Genomic DNA, 20,414 nt, shown 5'->3' on the forward strand with positions numbered 1-20,414 from the left:
CACATTAAGAAAATAATGTGGCTGGGTGGGATGACTCATGCCTGTAATCCCATCACTTTGGGAGGCCTAGGCGCCGCATTGCTTGAGTCCTGGAGTTGGAGACCAGTCTGGGCAATATGTCGAAACTCCATCTCTACAGAAATGAGTCAGGTGTGGTGGCACATGCCTGTGGTCAGGAGGATCATTTGAGCTCAGGAGGTGGAAGTGCAATGAGTGCAGTTATGCCACTGCATTCCAGCCTGGATGACAGAACAAGACCCTGTCTCAAAAAAGAAAGAAAATATATTACTTTTGTTAGGTGTGATAGTGGTGTTATATTAAAACAATTTTTTAAGTCTTATCTGTTAGAATTACATACTGAAGTACTTAAGAATGAAGTAATATATTGTCTGGGACTTTTAGATACTCCAACCAAAGTAAACTACAAAAATGAGCACGAAGTAGATGAAACCTGACTGGCAAAAGCTGTGTTATGGGTGCATGTTATCTCTGCTTTTATGTATGTTTAAAATTTTCCGTTATACAAATTTTTAAAATATTTCAAAAATCTAGTTTCATACAGAATTAAAGAATGTTACCTTTAGATGTTTCTGATGTTTACTTTTAAAGAAGCACTAGACTAGGTGTCAAATCTCTTTTTTCTACAGCTCAGAAACAAAAAGACAGCCTAATTTAAAAATGGGCACATAACTTGAGTAGACATTTCTCCAAAGAAGAGACATGATGGCTAACAAGCACATGAAAAAATCCTGAGTGTATTTAGTTATTAGGGAGATGCAAATCAAAATCACAGTGACATACTTGTTTATACCCACTTGGCCATTATTTTATTTCATTTTTTCAGAGACAGGGTCTTGCTCCATTGCTCAGGTTGGAGTGCAGTGGCATGGTTTTAGCCCACTGTAACTTCAGAACTCCTGGCCTCAAGTAATCCTCCCATCTCGGCCTCCCAAAATGCTGGGAGTAGCTATAATTTTTAAAAATGGAACATAACAAATGTTGATGAGAATGTGGAGAATGTGGGCATGTAAAATGGTATGCTGCTTTGGAAAATAATTTGTCAGTTCCTTAAAAAGTTAAACAATTACCATATGACCCAGCAGTTTTATTCCTAGGTGTATACCCAAAAGAATAGAAAACAGATATTCAAACTAATACTTGTATGCAAGTGTTTATTGCAGCATTATTTGCAGTAGTCAAAAGGTGGAAACAATCCAAATGTCCATCAAGTGATAAATGGATTAACAAAATGTAGTATGTCCATAAATAGGCTATTCCTCAGCCATAAAAGGAATAAATGCATATATATGCTGCATGTGGATGAGCTTCAAAAATACTACATTAGGTTGGGCGCAGTGGCTCACACCTGTAATCCCAGCACTGTGGGAGGCTGAGGCAGGTGGATAACTTGAGGTCAGGAGTTTGAGACCAGCCTGGCCAACATGGCAAAACTCTGTCTCTACTGAAAATACAAAAAAATTAGCTGGGCATGGTGGTGTACACCTGTCATCCCAGCTATTCAGGAGGCTGAGGCACAAGAATCATTTGAACCCAGGAGGCGGAGGTTGCAGTGAGCCAAGATTGTGCCACTGCACTCCAGCCTAGGTGACAGAGTGAGATTTTGTCTCAAAAAAAAAAAAAAAGAAAAAGAAAAAGAAAAAAAACCCACATTAAATTAAAGAAACCAGACAGCCTACTGTTGCCAGGGCTGTGTATAGAGTGTATGAACAGTGACTGCTTAATGGCAGTGAGTTTCCTTTGGGGTGATGAAAATGTCTTAAATTAGAGTTGATGGTTGTACAACATTGTGAATATAGTAGATACCACTGAATTGTGCAGTTAAAATGGTTAATTTTATCTCAGTTTTTAAAAGAAGTCCTTGCTAGCAGAGAAACACTGGGAGGTGAAAAAAAGAAAGAAAGAAAAAAGAAAAAATTAAAAAAATTTTAAAAGTCCTTGGTTCTATTAGATTGGTGCAAAAGTAATTGTGGTTTTTGCCATTATAGTTCCAATTTTGTTGGTAACTAGATATGTTACCTTGGCTTAAACACTTAACTTCTCTGGACCTCAATAGCCTCACTTAGAAAAAGGGTTGGTATTTTGAATCCAGATAATATTTCAGCTCTTAAGCTGTATTGTTTTGATTGATAACCATGTATTTGTAATTTGTAATTTTGAAATAATTTCGTATTTTTGGAAAAGTTGTAAGAATAGTGCAGAGAATTTTTTGTATATTCTTTACCAACATTCAGCAATTTCTAATATTTTGCCATATTTGTTATTTTTTCCCTCTCTTCTGAACCATTTGAGAGTAGGTTGTTTATTTTATGCTCCGTTCCTTTAATACTTCGGTGTGTTTCCTGAAAACAAGGATACTCTCTTTTATAACAATATTACATTCATTAAATTTTTAAAAATTAATGATACAATACAGTACTATATACAATTTGTAGTTCATATTCCAGTTTTGTCACCTATTCCAAAAATATCTTTTATAGTATTTATTTTCTTCAAGTGTAAGATCCAGTTCAAGATCACTTTCTGTATGTTTTAGTCATGTCTCTTTTTAGTCGTCTTTATTCTGGAACTTTCATGACACATATTCTTGAAGAATACAGGCTATTTATTTTACAGAATATTTCTTTTTTTATTTTTATTTTTTGAGATGGACTTTCGCTATGTCGCCAGGCTGTAGTGCAGTGGTGCAATCTCGGCTCGGTGCAATCTCGGCTCACTGCAACCTCTGCCTCCCGGGTTCAAGGGATTCTCCTGCCTCAGCCTCCTGAGTAGCTGGGAGTACAGATGCACACCACCATGCCCAGCTAATTTTTGTATTTTTAGTAGAGATGGGGTTTCACCATGTTGGTCAGGATGGTCTCGAACTCCGGACCTCAGGTGATCTGCCCGCCTCGGCCTCCCAAAGTACTGGAATTACAAGCATGAGCCAGCGTGCCCAGCCTCAGAATATTTCTTAATTTAGAAATCTGATTTTCTCTAATGATTAGCTTCAGATTATACTATATATTCCTGGTTATAAAGCAACATAAATGAAATTAATACCTTCTTTGGGTTTTGCATTCAGAGGCTAATATTTTTTAAATTATATGCAAAATAGTTCTGACAGGCAAAGTAACAGTCTCATGCATGAAAACAATACCATTTATTATAAGCGTGCTGTGGGTCCTTTGCATATCGTTGTCAGAGCAGTTCTGTGTATTTAATTTTTATATATTTATTTGAGATGGGGTCCGTCTCTGTTACCTAGGCTGGAGTGCAGTGACGTGATCACAGCTCACTACAGCTTTAACCTCCCGGGCTCAAGTGATCCTCCACTTCGCCTCCCAAGAGCTGGAACCACAGGCGCATGCCACCATGCCTGGCTAATTTTTTTAATACTTAACATTTTTTGTAGAGACAGGGTCTCCCTATATTACCCAAGCTGGTCTCAAACTCCTGGGCTCAAACAGTCTCCCTGCCTTGGCCTCTCAAAGTGGTGGGATTTATAGGTGTGAACCACCACACCCAGCTATGTGTTTTATAAATGACTTTTTTTTACCTTAACCTTATCATCATCTAATTGACTGTTAAATACAGAAGATACTTTAAGTTCTGTTAACTTGTGTTCTGATTGGTATTTAGTGGAAGAATGTTTTATTTACGGAAAGTATGTTTTATTTTGCTTGATTACCTTTTAAATAAACTATGTACGTGTGATGTCCTCTTTGTGCTGATTAAATATAGATTATGGGTAATGGGCCACTATAAACTCTTAATACCCAAAGATGTCTGTGACACACATGATCTGATGGGTTCCTCATTTGTCATGAACTTATGTTCCTTTAATATTTTTAGCTATGCAAGAAGAGGCCTTGAAGCTGGTATTACTGGCATTGGAAGATGGTTCTGCCCTCTCAAGGAAAGTTCTGGTACTTTTTGTTGTGCAGAGACTAGAACCAAGATTTCCTCAGGCATCAAAAACAAGTATTGGTCATGTTGTGCAACTACTGTATCGAGCTTCTTGTTTTAAGGTAAGCACTAAGTGTCTATGGAAAGACATGCCTGTTTGTGAGACAGATACTTCCTGAAATTCCTGTTACCCAGTCTAGAGGCCCTAGCAATACAGAATGCTTACAAGAGTTGAGAGGAAACTTTCCTTCTGCATTGATTGCATCTGCGGTACCACCTTTTTGGTAGTACCTGTTACTATCTATTGGCAAAATAAGAGTATATATGTGAAGATGTCAGTAACAGAAAGAACATAAGGAAATCATTTGGTAAACTTGACTCTTATCAAGTAAAAGTGGACTGCAGAAACCTAATTTCTTTACATTTAGTGTCTTAAAAGGAAATCAGGAACTATATTGAAAACTTCATAAGGAGTATGTAAACTTTGTAACCCATTATTATTTTTGTTATCTCATTCTCTGTAGTGATTAGATTAATACCTTTAATCTGAAAATGGCCTACATGTTATCTCACATACAACAAGGAAATGGAAGGTTGAGGAGATTGGTCCACTCTGCTTTTAGATGTTGTTTTTTGTTTAGTGGAAAGGGTAGGGAAGAACCCCAATATATTTTAAAATGTAGTTTCATTGTCTAATAGGCTAGCAGGTAGTAACAGATACTGAAAGCAAGCTGAATCCTTAAAGTGTTTTTATGATCCAAGAGTGTAGGTTGCTGCCTGGGTCTTGAGAATGTCTCATGTACTTGGAAGTAGAAAGGCCTATTGGCTTCTATGAAAGTAAAACATTTAAATTTGAAACCAAAGCTTATTTAGGTTATTTTGTTGGTTTTATAGCTCCCAAGAGTGAAAATAGTACAGACAGAAAACTGTTTTCTTGGCAGACCGCTTAGTTTGAGATAACAGGTAATTGGTAATAGAAATGTGTTGGGATTAATTCATTTAACTCCACTAATGAGACTTGGACACTATCTGCCTCATAGTCATAGTGTTTAGTTTCATGCTCTTAGGGCAACTATTGAAATTAATCTCTAGTTCTACACACTTCATTAGGCCCTATAAAACTCTTTAACTTTTTAATGTATAGTTTTTTACTACTTAAGTAGAGGTTAAAGCTATATACCCTGATGATAATTTCTGGGGTAGCAGAAAATTTCTTCTTTTAAGTGACGGACTTTCGCTCTGTTGCTTAGGCTGGAGTGCAGTGGTGCCATCATAATTCACTGCAGCCTTGAACTCCTGGGCGCAGGCCATCCTCCTGCCTCAGCCTCCCAAGAAAATTTCTTAATTATCATGTGGTAGTGCTAATATATGTGTACCTATTAGCTGGATTCCTTGCTTGTCTATCTTTATCCTCTCCTGTTACCAAAGTGATGTTTTTTAAAACATAAATCTGATCATGTCACTTCTCTGCTTAAAAATCCTAAATCAGCCCTGTACAGTGGTTTATACCTGTAATCCCAGCACTTTGGGAGGCCAAAGCGAGAAGATTGCTCGAGCCCAGAAAGTCAAGGCTACAGCAAGCCTAGATCGTGCCACTGCACTCCAACCTGGGTGACAAAGTGAGACCCTGTCCCCCCCATCCCCTGTCCTCCCCATCCCCACCCCTCCAAAAAAATCAGTGGGTTCACATTCCCTTCATGATAATATCCAAATTTCCTACCGTAGTATATAATGCCTTCTATTATTATTCTCTAGCCTGTATCATACCTTAACCCTATGTGTTCTGCTTTTTCATGTTTCTGTTTCACCACTTGCTGCTCTTTTAAAAATTCTATTTCTCCCCCTTTTTTTTTCGTTTTTTTTTTTTTTTTTTTTTTTTTGAGACGGAGTCTCACTCTGTCCCTCAGGCTAGAGTGCTATGGTGCTATCTTAGCTCACTGCAACCTCTGCCTCCCGAGTAGGTGGGATTACAGTTGCCTCACACCACCACGCCAGACTAATTTTTGTATTTTTATTTGAGATGGGGTTTCATCACGTTGACCAGGCTGGTCTCAAACTCCTGACTTCAAGTGACCCGCCCACCTCGGCCTCTCAAAGTGCTGGGATTACAGGCATGAGCCACCACCCCGGCCTCCTCACCTTTCTTTGCTCAGGAAACTCATATTTATTGTACACAAATCAATTCATGTAGCTTTCAGCTGGGAGAAGCCTTTTCTGAAATCCCGTTCTTCTCGCTAATTTAATTCCTTTTCCTCTTTGTTGCCATCAAGCCTTATAATAGCACTTTTACTGTAATTTTCTACTTACAAGTTTCTCTTTCTTAACAGTGGCTGAAATCATTGAAGGCAGGGATTATGTATTTAGTTATGTAAGTTCTGTTCTGTTCCAGAAAGAATTTGTGGTCAGGACATTATCTTATCTATGTACCTTATTTGTTTGGTGTCTGATATGTAAGTATCCCCCAGCCTCCGTGAAAAAAGAATAAACGAATCAGTTGAAGGGAGAAAGCACAGACCAATTCTGATGAGTTTCTTTTTCTCTTTTCTATTTCTTAGGTTACCAAAAGAGATGAAGACTCTTCCTTAATGCAGCTGAAGGAAGAATTTCGGAGTTATGAAGCGTTACGCAGGGAACATGATGCCCAAATTGTTCATATTGCTATGGAAGCAGGACTCCGTATTTCACCTGAACAGTGGTCCTCTCTTTTGTATGGTGATTTGGCTCATAAATCACACATGCAGTCTATCATTGATAAGGTTTGTGAAATTAGAGATGCTGATGTTCTACCATTGCTGTTACGTTGAAGAGTAATAGAATATTCTAAAGAGTCTATACACAAACAGTTGGAGATTCCTGTGTTTTTAAATGTCAGACTCTTATAAATTATCCTTATTTTCTTTTTATTTTTCTACTTGCAAAATAAAGGGATGCAACAGGGAAACAAATACATGATACTAGCATAAAAGCAGTGAGGCTTACAAAATTTCAAGCTTATCTATATTCTGACCTCAGAGAGTTAATACAGCTTATAAGTTTTCTAAGTGTCTAATGATGAATTTCATAGGGCAGATTCTGAGGTGAAAATTTAATTCATCACTGATAGTCCTACTATGGAATCTGAAGACACTTGAAAACCTATTAAATGTGTTGAAAATTGAAAGTATTTGAATATAAATGTGTCATGAGAACCAAAGTAAAAAGCATTCTCATTTCTGTTTGTTAGCTACAGTCTCCAGAGTCATTTGCAAAGAGTGTCCAGGAATTGACAATTGTTTTGCAACGAACAGGTGACCCAGCTAACTTAAATAGACTGAGACCTCATTTAGAGCTTCTTGCAAACATAGACCCTAATCCAGGTATGTGGGAACATGCTCAGTTGCTTATATTTTTTTCTACTTTCGAGGTGAATAATACAAGAGAATTACTGCTAACATTCTTCCCCTCCCAACCCCCATGCCCTTGGTGGCTTATTTTAGATGCTGTTTCACCAACTTGGGAGCAGCTAGAAAATGCAATGGTAGCTGTTAAAACAGTAGTTCATGGCCTTGTGGACTTCATACAAAATTATAGTAGAAAAGGCCATGAGACCCCTCAGGTAAGTATATTTATTACATTTCTGACTGCTATTATCTCTAACTCAGTTTCATCCTGAACATCTTAACAAGCTGTTTTGTTAATTGGACTCAGTATGTGACTCATAAGTTTTTACCATCTCTGTTCTTTTGGGAGAAACCCAGTTTTTAATGTACTTGGTAACATTTTATAGCACAGCAAGAGTTTTGAGGGTATCTTAGATGTGAGTATACTTCATTACAGAATTTTTTTGACCAAATGTAGATAATTGATTCCAAACGTTTTATCTACTTCTTTTCTACCGTGGGAAATTGTCATTTATGGAATTCGAATTTTCTTTTTTCTTTTCTTTTTTTGAGACAAAGCCTCACTCTGTTGCCCAGGCTGGAGTGCAGTGATGCTATCTCAGCTCACTGCAACCTCTGCCTCCTGAGTTCAAGTAATTCTCCTGCCTCAGCCTCCCAAGTAGCTGGGATTACAGGCAAGCGCCACCATGCCCTGCTAATTTTTGTATTTTTTGTAGAGATAGGGTTTTACCATGTTGGCCAGGCTGGTCTCAAACTCCTGACCTCAGGTGATCTGCCCACCTCGACCTCCCAAAGTGCTGGGATTACAGGCGTGAGCCACCGTGCTCAGCTGAAATTTGAATTTTCAAGGTAATTTTCAATGTACTTTAGAAATTGAGATATAATCCTGGCCAGACACAGTGGCTCACGCCTGTAATCCCAGCACTTTGGGAGGTCGAGGTGAGCAGATCACTTGAGGTCAGAAGTTCGAGACCAGCCTGGCCAACATGGTGAAACCCCGTCTCTACTAAAAAAAAAATAAAAAATACAAAAATTAGCCTGGCATGGTGATGGACACCTGTAATCCCAGCTACTCAGAAGGCTGAGTCAGGAGAATCGCTTGAACCCGGGAGATAGAGGCTACAGTGAGCCGAGATAGCGCCACTGCACTCCAGCCTGGGCAATAGAGTGACTCTTGTCTCCAAAAATATAAAATAAAATAAAAAGAAGTTAAGATATAATCCTTTATACTAATAACTTCTGTTTATTAAGTTATTATGAGCCATTCACTACATTCAATGTTTTACATATATTATTTCTTATCCTCACAGTCACCTGCAATGTAGTTGCTATATCCAAGCTGAAATTCAAAGAGGTTAAATAATATAAGATTGTGCTGTCAGGGGGTGGGTGCAGTGTCTCATGCCTATAATCTCAGCACTTTGGGAGGCCAAGGGGGACAGATCACGAAGTCAGGAGATCGAGACCATCCTGGCTAACACAGTGAAACCCCATCTCTACTACAAATACAAATTAGCCAGGCGTGGTGGCAGGCACCTGTAGTCCCAGCTCCTTGGGGGCTGAGGCAGGGAGAATGGCGTGAACCCATGAAGTGGAGCTTGTAGTGAGCCGAGATGGCGCCACTGCACTCCAGCCTGGGCAGCAGAGCCAGACTCCGTCTCAAAAATAAAAATAAAAATAAATAAAAAAGATTGTGCTGTCAGTAAGAGCTGGGATCAAACCCATACTTTGTACTCTTCTTTCCTCATTCTTAGGAGACATTATAACTTAAAATGTTGACTGAAAAGCAAATGTTTTCATCTTAGGCCCATAAGAATATCTTAGATTTTGATGCAAATTGTAGAAGTCATAGTGAAATTTTAATATTCTGCCGCATTGTGTGAACTCAGATAGTTTAAGCCTGAGAGTTGTACCCTCAAGTTGACAAGTGAATTGGTAATTTTTCACTTTTGAGGGAATTGTATTCTACCTTTTCTGAGAAAGTTTAAGTACACAAAGCTTTCAGCTTTTTTAAATGCTTTTTAAAATTGTTTGATTTTGGTAGCAGAATTTTAAGACAGCAATAAATTGATGAAAAAATATTGTCTTTTTCTGGGCATTCTGTTAACTAATGAATAAATGGACATAATAACATTTGAGCCAGTTTCAAATAATCTTCAGAAGGAATATCTAAAGTGCCAACTCAGGGTTATGTCACATAACTCACAACAGGAAACAATGGAATATTAGTTGTTTCAGCACAAGAATTACTTGTCTAATGTGAAAAAGAATTAAAGGTGTAATTATAAAGTTCTGAACTTCCTAGAGTGAATTACAAATGGAATCTTCACTTTGCCACTCATTGAATGTGTTCCATTTTTGTAGCCTCAGCCAAACAGCAAATACAAGACTAGCATGTGCCGAGATCTGCGACAGCAAGGGGGTTGTCCACGAGGAACAAATTGTACATTTGCCCATTCTCAGGAAGAGCTTGAAAAGTAAGTGTCGAGAATTCTCTTTTATATGGGTTTAATTTTTTATTTTTATGGGAGTGTTATATACAGTCCTGAAGTTGGTGATGACTTTCAAAAATGCAAGTTAAGGGGGCTGGGCATCATAGCTCATGCCTGTATTCCCAGCACTTTGAGGGGCTGAGGCAGGAGGATTGCTTGTGCTCAGGAGTTTGAGACCAGCCTGGGCAAGATAAGGAGACCCCCGTCTCTACAGAAAAATTTTAAAATTAGCTGTGTGGCCCACAGTTGTGGTCCCAGCTGCTCAAAAGGCTGAGGTGGAAGAATTGCTTGAACCCCAGAGGTCAAGGCTGCAGTAAGTTGTTCACACCACTGCACTCCAGCCTGAGGGACACAGCAAGACTCGCCTCAAAACAAAACAAAACAAAGCATGTAAGATCTGGGTACCAGATTAACATACGTGCATTTAGACCCTCACTCAATGAGACCATTTTATATATTTTGAGACCATTTTATAGCTGGAATCCATATTTCTACTGAGCACCTGTGGAGAATGAAAATACTTGCAGTCTTATTTGCTCAGATTCAGTTAAACCTAGCAGCAAAGTCTCAGGCAAAATGGTAAAACAGATATATATCTTTTTTATGACTTTTGGTCTTTTTAACATTCTTTTTTCCTGTGTATTCTTTCTCTTCTCCTGTGGGTAACCTCTTTTTCTATGTCCATTTAACCGAGACATAAAAGTTAATGTATATAAGGTTTAATACTATTATCCAATTTTTGTTGTTTTGTTTTTTAAACAAAACTTTCATTATTGAGACCTCACCAAAAAATTCATCCCAGCCTTCCTACTTCTGCTGGCCAGTGTATCAACTTTTTTTTTTTTTTTTTTTTTTTGAGATGGAATCTTGCTCTGTCACCCAGGGGGGGAGTGCAGTGGCATGATCTTGGCTCACTGCAACCTCTGCCTCCCCTGTTCAAGCGATACTTCTGCCTCGGCCTCCCGAGTAGCTGGAACCACAGGTGCCCACCACCACGCCTGGCCAGTTTTTGTATTTTTAGTAGAGGCGGGGTTTCAGCATGTTGGCCAGGTGGGTCTCAAACTCCTGACCTCAAGTGATCTGCCTGCCGTGGCCTCCCAAAGTGTGAGGATTACAGGCGTGAGCCACCGCGCCCGGCCCTGTCTTATCAACTCTTAGTGGACATATTCATTTTGTTTTTGGATACTTTAAACAAACTGAGCTAATTTTCTCCTCCCATATCTCCTCCTCCTGCCTTCCATTGTACTCACCTCATGTACCCTGTTTAGCCATCCAGCCTGTTATATATGCTATGTTATAATAATCATCTTTGTCAGCTGTCCTTCCTTCAGCTTTTTCCGCTTAATCAGTCAAAAAATTCTGCCAATTCATCTTCCTATATATTTCTGTTTTTTCTTTTTCCTTCCTTTCTTGTGATCCAAGCTGTCATCCCCTTTTCTCGATCTCTTGTTGCCTTCTAACTAGTCTTAAATCTCTTGCTGTCCACCCCTTCTCCCATTATTTCCCTTAAAACAGAAATATTTTAAAAGCACAGATTTACTCATAACCACCCTTCTTCACCTAAGCCTTTGATAGGCTCTCATTGTCCTATAGATTAAGATATAAAATCGGTGTTGTGGCCTCTAAGACCCTGCATCATGTAATCTGATCTCATTACACAACACTAATTGTACTCAAGCCACACTGACCTTGTCTCGGTTCATGGTATGCACTGTGCTCTTTCCCACCTCAGGTCTTTTACATAATGCTGTTACTCCCAGCCTTGCCTTTGAGACCATTCCTTTGTTAAGCTCATCCTTCAGTTTTTCAGGGTAATTGCCCCAACACTTCATACTAACCAGCTGCCTCTTTCTCATACTATCACATAAAATTAATTAATGGCCTGCTTTAGAGCTTGACAAACTTCTTTATGAAGTCCAGATAGCAAACATTTTTGGCTTTGTGGGCCACAGAATCTGTTACAACCATTCAGCAGTGCCATTGTAGCAAAAAAACAGCCGCAGACAATGCATAAATTGGGCATGGCTGTAAACTTTATTTATAAAAATACTTTACAGAAACTATGGCCCATGATCTGTTTATTAAATGTTTGTCTACCTTCCATAGGTGTAACCCCCATGGTCTATGTTGTTTCCATATTGTTGTCTCCTTTCCTCAGTGGCTAGCATGGGCACTGTACATAATGAGCTCTACAAGCAGCAGCAGTGTGATAGAAGATAAGTGTGTGTGCAGTGAAAAGAGCAGAAACATGCTTCTCTTCTCAGTTTTTTTCCCCACTTGAAGAGCCTAGAGAGAGGATACAGGAGTCCTAAGGAAAAAAGATGCTGTTTGCACCCAGTCAAACTAGTTCCATATACAGAATTTCACATCAAGATAATTTGGGAGACTCTAGGAAATATGTTCAGCTTGTCCATACCTGAAATAGAGCTTTTTAGCTAAAAGGGGAGCTTTTGAGAATACTTTGCTGGGGAGCAGTTAGACTTAAAAAGTCAGAGAAGAAACTGTGGTTTCATTGCCATTCCACCCTCAATTAGTGCCCATGCTGAAAATCCATTTTCTTCTCTCTCATACCTTCAAACAGACTTCACATTCTTCATCTGCAGTACCTAGTTCAGAACTTTATTATCTTTTGCCAGACTTATAATAGTAGTAGTATAGTGGCTCAAGCCTGTAATCCCAGCACTTTGGGAGGCCGAGACGGGCGGATCACGAGGTCAGGAGATCGAGACCATCCTGGCTAACACGGTGAAACCCCGTCTCTACTAAAAATACAAAAAACTAGCCGGGCGAGGTGGCGGGCGCCTGTAGTCCCAGCTACTCAGGAGGCTGAGGCAGGAGAATGGCGCAAACCCGGGAGGCGGAGCTTGCAGTGAGCTGAGATCCGGCCACTGCACTCCAGCCTGGGTGACAGAGCGAGACTCCGTCTCAAAAAAAAAAAAAAAAAAAAAAAAAATAGTAGTAGTAAAAATAATAATAGCCAAGCTGGGTGTGGTGGCTCACACTTGTTTTCCCAGCACTTTGGGAGGCAAAGGCAGGTGGATACCTTGAGTCGAGGAGTTTGAGTCCAGCCTGGGCAACACAGTGAGACCTCGCCTCTACAAAAAAATAAACAAAATTGGCTGAGCATAGTGGCATACGCCTGTCATCTTAAGCTACTCAGGAGGCTGAGGTGGGAGGATCGCTTGAACCTGGGAAGGTCAAGAATGCCATGAATTGAGATTATACCACTGTATTCCAACCCAGGCAACAGAGCAAGACTCTGTCTCAAAAATATAAATAAATAAAAATAATAAAAGAATAAATGTATAAAATATCACTCATTCAAAAATAATAATAATAGCAAAATTATTGGTCACATTTTTAGTGTTTCACATGGTAATCCAGTTTGTTTTACTGCTTCCATGACTTTTTATCCAGTATCTTCCTATGTTTCAAACTGTCTTTTCCACTTCCACTATTTTATTTTTAAAATATGTATGTCTTCTTTAAATTCTTAATTAGTTCTTCAGTATATCACAGAATCTCATCTGATCTTATACTCTAACCCTACTCCGCCATTTGTATACTTGGTTTTTAAGGTATATTCAATCAATCACTGTTGATTACTATATAAATTTTTTTCTCTCTTCTTTTCACTTGTCTATATTGTTTACTCCATATTGTATTATTTTCTCTCTCTTTTTTATCTGGAGAGCTATTTCTAATCATACTCAGATATTACCTTCCCTCAGACTTCCCTAGGCAGCGTTAATTGCATCCTTCACCGTGCTGCCACAGCACTGCATACATAGTAGTTTTAAAATTATGGTATGATTAGCTGGGTGTGGTGGCACACACCTGTAATCCCAGCTACTCGGGAGACTGAGGCAGGAGAATGGCTTGAACCTGGGAGGCAGAGGTTGCAGTGAGCTGAGATCGCGCCATTGCACTCCGGTGTGGATGACAGAGCAAGATTCAGTCTCAAATAAATAAATAAATAAATAAATTTATAATTGTTTATTTACATGTGTGTTTTCACTAGACTTCATTTATCTCACGGGTTATTAATCTTTTTTTTTTTTTTTTTTTTTTTTGGAGACAGGACCTCACTCTATAGTGCAGTGGTATGATCTTGGCTCACTGCAACCTCTGCCTCCCGGTCTCAGGTGATTGTCCCACCTCAACCTCTTGAGTAGCTGGGACCACAGACACAGGCCACCATGTCTAGCTAAATTTTTTTTGTATTTTTTGTAGAGATGGGGATTCACCATATTGCCCAGGCTGGTCTCGAACTCCTGAGCTCAAACAATCTGCCCACCTCAGCCTCCCAAAGTGCTAGGATTACAGGCATGAGCCATGGCGCCTGGCAAGGGTTATTCATCTTTATATGTCCTGCATCTAGAAAATACCTGATACATAAACTCAGTATCTTTATGTGGAGGAGCAAATAATATACAGTTCTTATTTCCAGCCAGCTTCACACACTCTATTGCTGTTTAAACAAACAGGGATAATACAAAGGATTAGAGAAGTAGGTAATGTGACTGTCCTTTCAGTTTAAAAAATACATGTTGCTACCCCACTCTGAGCTTTTTGAGGATAGGCTGTTTGTCTTGGTTCACGTAACACCAGAAACTCAGCAAATGTTTGTTCAACTTAAATAAATTAATTTTATCTATATTTTCTTTATTATACACCCCTCTAACGAAACAAAATGTGCATGCCCAATAATCCCTTTTTAGAATATGTATTTATTATATGTAAACATAAAATATGTAGAATAAATATTATGTAAATATGTGGATATGTTTTAGAACTAGAATGTTGGGGTTATGATCTTAAGAATTGCTATTCTGAAGAGTGTCAAAAGCGAGGGATCAACCAACTCAACAAATAGTGACCAGGAGTGGTGGCTCATGCCTGTAATCCCAGCACTTCGGGAGGCCAAGGCTGGTGGATCACTTGAGGTCAGAAGTTTGAGACCAGCCTGGCCAGCATGGGGGAAACCCTGTCTCTACTAAAAATACAAAAATTAGCCAGGCATGGTGGTGCATGCCTGTAATCCAAGCTACTGGGAAGGCTGAGGCACGAGAATCGTGTGAACCTGGGAGGTAGAGGTTGCAGTGAGCCGAGATTGCACCACTGCACTCCAGCCTGGGTGACAGAGTGAGACTTTGTCTCAAAAAAAAAAAAAAGTTATAAAAGATTATTATATACTAGGTACTATTCAAGATGTTTCTAATGGAAAAAGGAATAGTAAACATGTAAATAAGCAATTTTGGCCATGGCAAACAATTTGGATTTTATTCTGGTTGCAATAGGAAGTCATTTTAGAGTTTTTTTTAAATGGAATGAGATTTTTATTTTGTCTTAGACATATCACTCTGGTGTCTGCATGGATGGAGACAAGGTAAACTTCCATAGTGGTCCACAGGTGGTAGTTTGGTAGCTCAGGTAGGACTATAGCAATGGAAATTATGAAAAGTAGTCATACTTAGAATATATTTTGGAAGTAGAGCTGACAATGTGAACCAATTGAATGTGGGCTATAAAGAAAAGAGGGGAATCAAGGATGACCCCAAGGTATGGAGCCTGCATAACTGAGTGATCTCTTTTACTGAAATGGGAAATGCATCAGGGCAGAAAATCAGTGATTCTTTTGGCCATATGAAGTTTGAAGCTTATTCTATATTCATGCAACAAATAATAATTGGGGGCCGGGTGAGGTGGCTCACGCCTGTAATTCCAACACTTTGAAAGGCTGAGGCAAGAAGATCACTTGAGCTCAGGAGTTTGTGACCAGCCTGGGCAACATAGCAAGACCTTGTCTCTACTACCAAAAAAAAAAAAAAATTGTCTGGGCATGCCCTGCCTTTAAAATAATAATAATTGGGCACTTAGGATGTTATGAGGCAGTGTATTATGTGCTAAAGATAGATGCAAGAAAGGCAAAATTCTTGTCCTCCGGGGGCTTACATTGTAGTAAGAAGACAGACATGAAATAAATAAATATAGCATCTCTTATAATGACAGGCAGTATGAAAAAAAACACACAAAGGAGAAAAAGAATGATTGAGAAAGGGGAAATCTCTTAGATAGGATAGTCTAGGAAAGACTCTTAGAAGATACAACATTTGAACTGATAGTCGAAGAAGGTGTCCAAGAGAAAAAAAGATAATTACCTAAGTGAAGTCTTAGAGGGAGGCAGATGGACTTGAGACCTAGGCCACAGGTGGTGAGACTGGCTTTAGTCAGGAACAGGAACTCATTGCCCCTTATCTTTAAGAGGAATGTGGCTACAGGTGCAGGAAGGTTACTGAAATTAGTAGTGGAAAGATAAGTAATTCTCTGCTTTCATCTGTTTTCGTGGTTAAGTGGGAGACAGTATCATTTAGCTGTAGGAGGGATGGTTGAAAGTGGAGGGGAAAAGGCTGTTGGAGATGGGAAAATGAACTTAGTAAAGAAGGGTGTTAATGAATTGCTTATTTGTAATTTTGAAGGGATTGTGACTGCACGATTTTTCTCCAACATTTAGCTGCTTGGGAGCAGGCACAAAATAAATAAAGAATTGGATTGAGCTTTTACCAAGTGAGTTGTACAGAGGGAGTGTGGATCAAGGGAGTTAAAAATTATTTACAAGGGAGGAGTTAATGGTAGATAGTGGATTCTAAGATGGGTAAGAAGGGATTTAAAAAGAATAGGGAGAGTTAGGCATGGTGGTGCACATCTGTAGTCCCAGCTACTCTGGAGTCAGAGCTGGGAGGATCACTTGAATTTAGGATTTAAGGCAGTCTAGGCAACATAGTGAGACCCTGTCTCTAAAAAGACAGCCTGTAGCTGCCCCAATACTAAGAATCCAATGTATATCACTAGTTGTCACTTACTTTACCTCACTCACTTGGTTAAGATTTTATTTCTCCTGACTCTCTTTTGAGAGGTTCATAGTCAAAACTTTATTTTTTGCTTTCTAGAGCAACCTTGTGGATTATCTCTTGGTTTTTTTTTTTTTTTTTTTTTTTTTGAGACAGAGTCTCGCTCTGTTGACCAGGCTGGAGTGCAGTGGCACGATCTTGGCTCACTGCAACCTCTGTCTCCTAGGCTCAAGCAATTCTTCTGCCTCAGCCTCCCGAGTAGCTGGGATTACAGGCATGTGCCACCATGTCTGGCTAATTTTTGTATTTTTAGTAGAGACAGGGTTTCACCATGTTGGCCAGGCTGGTCTCGAACTCCTGACCTCAGGTAATCCACTCTCCTCAGCCTCCCAAAGTGCTGGGATTACAGGTGTGAGCCACCATGCCCGGCCAAGTTTTGTTTTTTGAAGATAGAAAGCAAGGAGACACGATATTTTGTATAAAAACTCTGAGGAAAAGAATAATGAGAGTAGGTTTCAGAGAGCATGTGAAGGAAGGTATAGGGATCTTTGGGCCCCTCCAGACCACCAGATTGCCTTCCTAAAATATAGGTCTGCTCATGCCCTTCCTTCTTGAAAGATGTAATTATTGCTTTTCCTCTTATCTGTAAGATGATGTTGGCCGGACACGGTGGCTCATGCCTGTATCCCAGCACTTTGGGAGGCCAAGGCGGGCGGATCACTTGAGGTCAGGAGTTCGAGAACAGCTTGGCCAACATGATGAAACCCCATCTCTACTAAAAATACAAAAGTTAGCCAGGTGTGGTGGTAGGCACGCGCCTGTAATGACAGCTACTCCGGAGGCTGAGGCAGGAGAATTGCTTGAACCCAGGAAGCGGAGGTTGCAGTGAGCTGAGATCACGCCATTGTACTCCAGCCTGGGTGACAAGAGCTAAACTCCGTCTCAAAAAAAAAAAAAAAAAAAGGTTGTGTAAACTGGCTATCACCTGTTTTTTTTTTTTTTACGTTCTGTTACTTCACTTTTAGCCAGTCTTATCTAGGAGCACTTGTCTCTTATTGAGCATCATGTTCCTCTGCCAATGTTTACATGTTAAAGAGAAGGAGAAGAAAAGGATTGAATAATGAAGCTGTTTATAGATACCAGAGGACTAAAAGGGAAACTATTGTGAAGGCATTGCTTATTACTAACACTGTTCATATTTAATTGCCATATGTTTATATATAATATTAATAACATTACTTTAGGCATATATAATTATGACCCCAAATATGTATAGCCTTCTTTCTGTTCATGAACTTAATTTTTCACCACTTTAAAAATATTGGAGGGGCAGGGCATGGTGGCTCACACCTGTAATCCCAGCACTTTGGGAGGCGGAAGTGGGCAGATCACCTGAGGTCAGGATTTCGAGACCAGCCTGGCCAACATGGCAAAATCCCATCTCTACTAAAAATACAAAAGTTAACCAGGCATAGTGGCAGGTGCCTGTAATCCCAGCTACTTGGGAGGCTGAGGCAGGAGAATCGCTTGAACCCAGGAGGCGGAGGTTGCAGTGAGCCGAGATTACACCATTGCACTCTAACCTGGTTGACAAGAGTGGAACTTCATCTCAAAAATAAAAAAATATATACATACACACACACACACACACACACACACATACATATATTAGGGAGCATTGTTAAGGATTACATTATAATGAAATTTTGGTATATAAGTGGAAACACATTTTCTTAAATGGAATCCAAAATCAAATTGCCAGTCCTTTTGTGTATTAGAATATTATATCCAATGATCACCTTAAACTCAAAACTTAGTATCAGAAAAATCTCTAATAGAAATGTTTTTAACTATAGGTATAAACTAATCTGAAAAATGTAATAAAGAATTTCTATTTTTGTGTAATGTTTAAGAATGAGTTTTTAAAATTATTTTTTAAAATTATATAATCCTTTTACAGTTTGGTAACAACAGAGAATGGCTTCAGCTCTTGCATACCTTTTCTCTTTACTCTGTGTTCTCAACCAAGTTCGTTGCCAGTTCCCGTCATTTTTACATAACATACCTTATATTCTAGTTACACAAAATTTTCAAATGATCTCTTTCCACTCCCTCAAAAGGTTCTTTTTAATACATTCTTGGACAGAGTGGCATGAGGGGGAAAAAAAGATTACATGTATACTCGGCTTGCTATATTAATTACATGTATATTATATACATATGTGAATGGCATATATATTTTCATGTGGCATCTGTTGCAGTAGAATTTGATACAGACTGTATTTGATTATTTAGCTGAAGAAACTTGTTGTCAAAACTGTTTCCTCCTTTTTCAATCTTTTCCCATTGCCCATTGCCATTTTTTTTCTTGAGTAAGATTTAGTGAAATATTCACCAATCTGTTGATTGTTTTTGAAACAGGTATCGATTAAGGAACAAAAAGATCAATGCCACTGTAAGAACGTTTCCTCTTCTAAATAAAGTTGGTGTAAACAACACTGTCACAACCACAGCCGGAAATGTCATTTCTGTCATAGGAAGTACTGAAACAACAGGGAAAATTGTTCCAAGTACAAACGGAATTTCAAATGCAGAAAACAGTGTTTCCCAGCTAATCTCACGTAGTACTGACAGTACCTTAAGAGCTCTGGAGACCGTGAAGAAAGTGGGAAAAGTTGGCACTAATGGTCAGAATGCTGCTGGGCCCTCTGCAGATTCTGTAACTGAAAAGTAGGTATTAGGTAAAAATGATTGCTAGAAATTCTTTTTACTTTTTAGAAATGCCTGAGTGTTTTTACTTCTCCTGATGAATACCAGTTAATCAGAATTTTTACACAGAATATTTTGTGATGTAGAAGAAACACTAAATACTAAAAAATTTGAGTTCTACTTTGGCTTTGCAACTGAATAGCCCTGTGAACTTGGAAAGTGACTTTAACTCTGAATTTTGTTTTCCTCAACTCTCCCAAAGAGACTGGACCAGAATTTTTTTTTCACACCTTATTTTCTTGAACTGTAGTATTGATTCCATAAAGATGCTAGAAAAGAACTAAACAGAAACCTAAGCAGGTAAAATGCTGAGCCTCTAGCTCTGTTTCAGTCAGAGCACTTTCACTTTATACTCTGTAATGAAGTGTAGCACTTAAGAGGGGACTCTTGGCCGGGCGCGGTGGCTCACGCCTGTAATCCCAGCACTTTGGGAGGCTGAGGTGTGTGGATCATGAGGTCAGGAGATCAAGACCATCCTCACTAACACGGTGAAACACTGTCTCTATTAAAAGTACAAAAAAAATTGGCCGGACATGGTGGCGGGCACCTGTAGTCCCGGCTACTCAGGAGGCTGAGGCAGGAGAATGGTGTGAACCCGGGAGGCAGAGCTTGCAGTGAGCCAAGATCACACCGCTGCACTCCAGCCTGGGTGACAGTGAGACTCCATCTCAAAAAAAAAAAGGGGGGGACTCTTTGGAACCACACTCTCGGGGCTCAAGTTCTGGCTCATGGTTTCCCAGCTGTTTGATCTTAGGCCAGCTACTTAATCTGTCTACCTTAGTTTACTCATTCATAAAACTAGAATTATAATGGTGTCAACTTCCTATATTGGTTGCGAGGATTAAGTGAATTAATTCTTCAGTATGCCTCGAACAATGCCTGCCATATAGTAAGCGCTCAGTAAATATTTGCCTTATTATTATTGTCACTGTTAATTGCTATTGAGTGTCAGCATAAGATTTCATTTGTCAAAAGGTTTTGGTGCCTTTAGAAAAAAGTTTTTAAATTTTCAGATG

At 39.2% G+C, this 20,414-nt stretch overlaps 1 protein-coding gene and 1 non-coding gene across 6 annotated transcripts in view; both read left to right on the forward strand.

The window, feature by feature from the left end:
* Nucleotides 1–20,414, forward strand: part of RC3H2 (ring finger and CCCH-type domains 2) — a 57,391-nt gene that overhangs the window by 18,259 nt on the left and 18,718 nt on the right. For 4 of the 5 annotated variants that reach the window (XM_015116855.3, XM_028834229.2, XM_015116854.3 and 1 more), the window contains 6 exon segments: nucleotides 3,853–4,028; nucleotides 6,462–6,662; nucleotides 7,130–7,262; nucleotides 7,383–7,501; nucleotides 9,651–9,763; nucleotides 19,051–19,359. In XM_015116855.3, coding sequence (XP_014972341.1) covers nucleotides 3,853–4,028; nucleotides 6,462–6,662; nucleotides 7,130–7,262; nucleotides 7,383–7,501; nucleotides 9,651–9,763; nucleotides 19,051–19,359 — 1,051 coding nt within the window. 5 annotated transcript variants of the gene reach the window in all.
* LOC114672917 (small nucleolar RNA SNORD90) lies at nucleotides 6,933–7,043 on the forward strand. Its single transcript, XR_003723442.1, has one exon. It is a non-coding gene; the product is annotated as a small nucleolar RNA SNORD90 (small nucleolar RNA).

This window comes from Macaca mulatta, chromosome 15 (genome assembly GCF_049350105.2).
Source record: "Macaca mulatta isolate MMU2019108-1 chromosome 15, T2T-MMU8v2.0, whole genome shotgun sequence".
NCBI lineage: Eukaryota > Metazoa > Chordata > Mammalia > Primates > Cercopithecidae > Macaca > Macaca mulatta.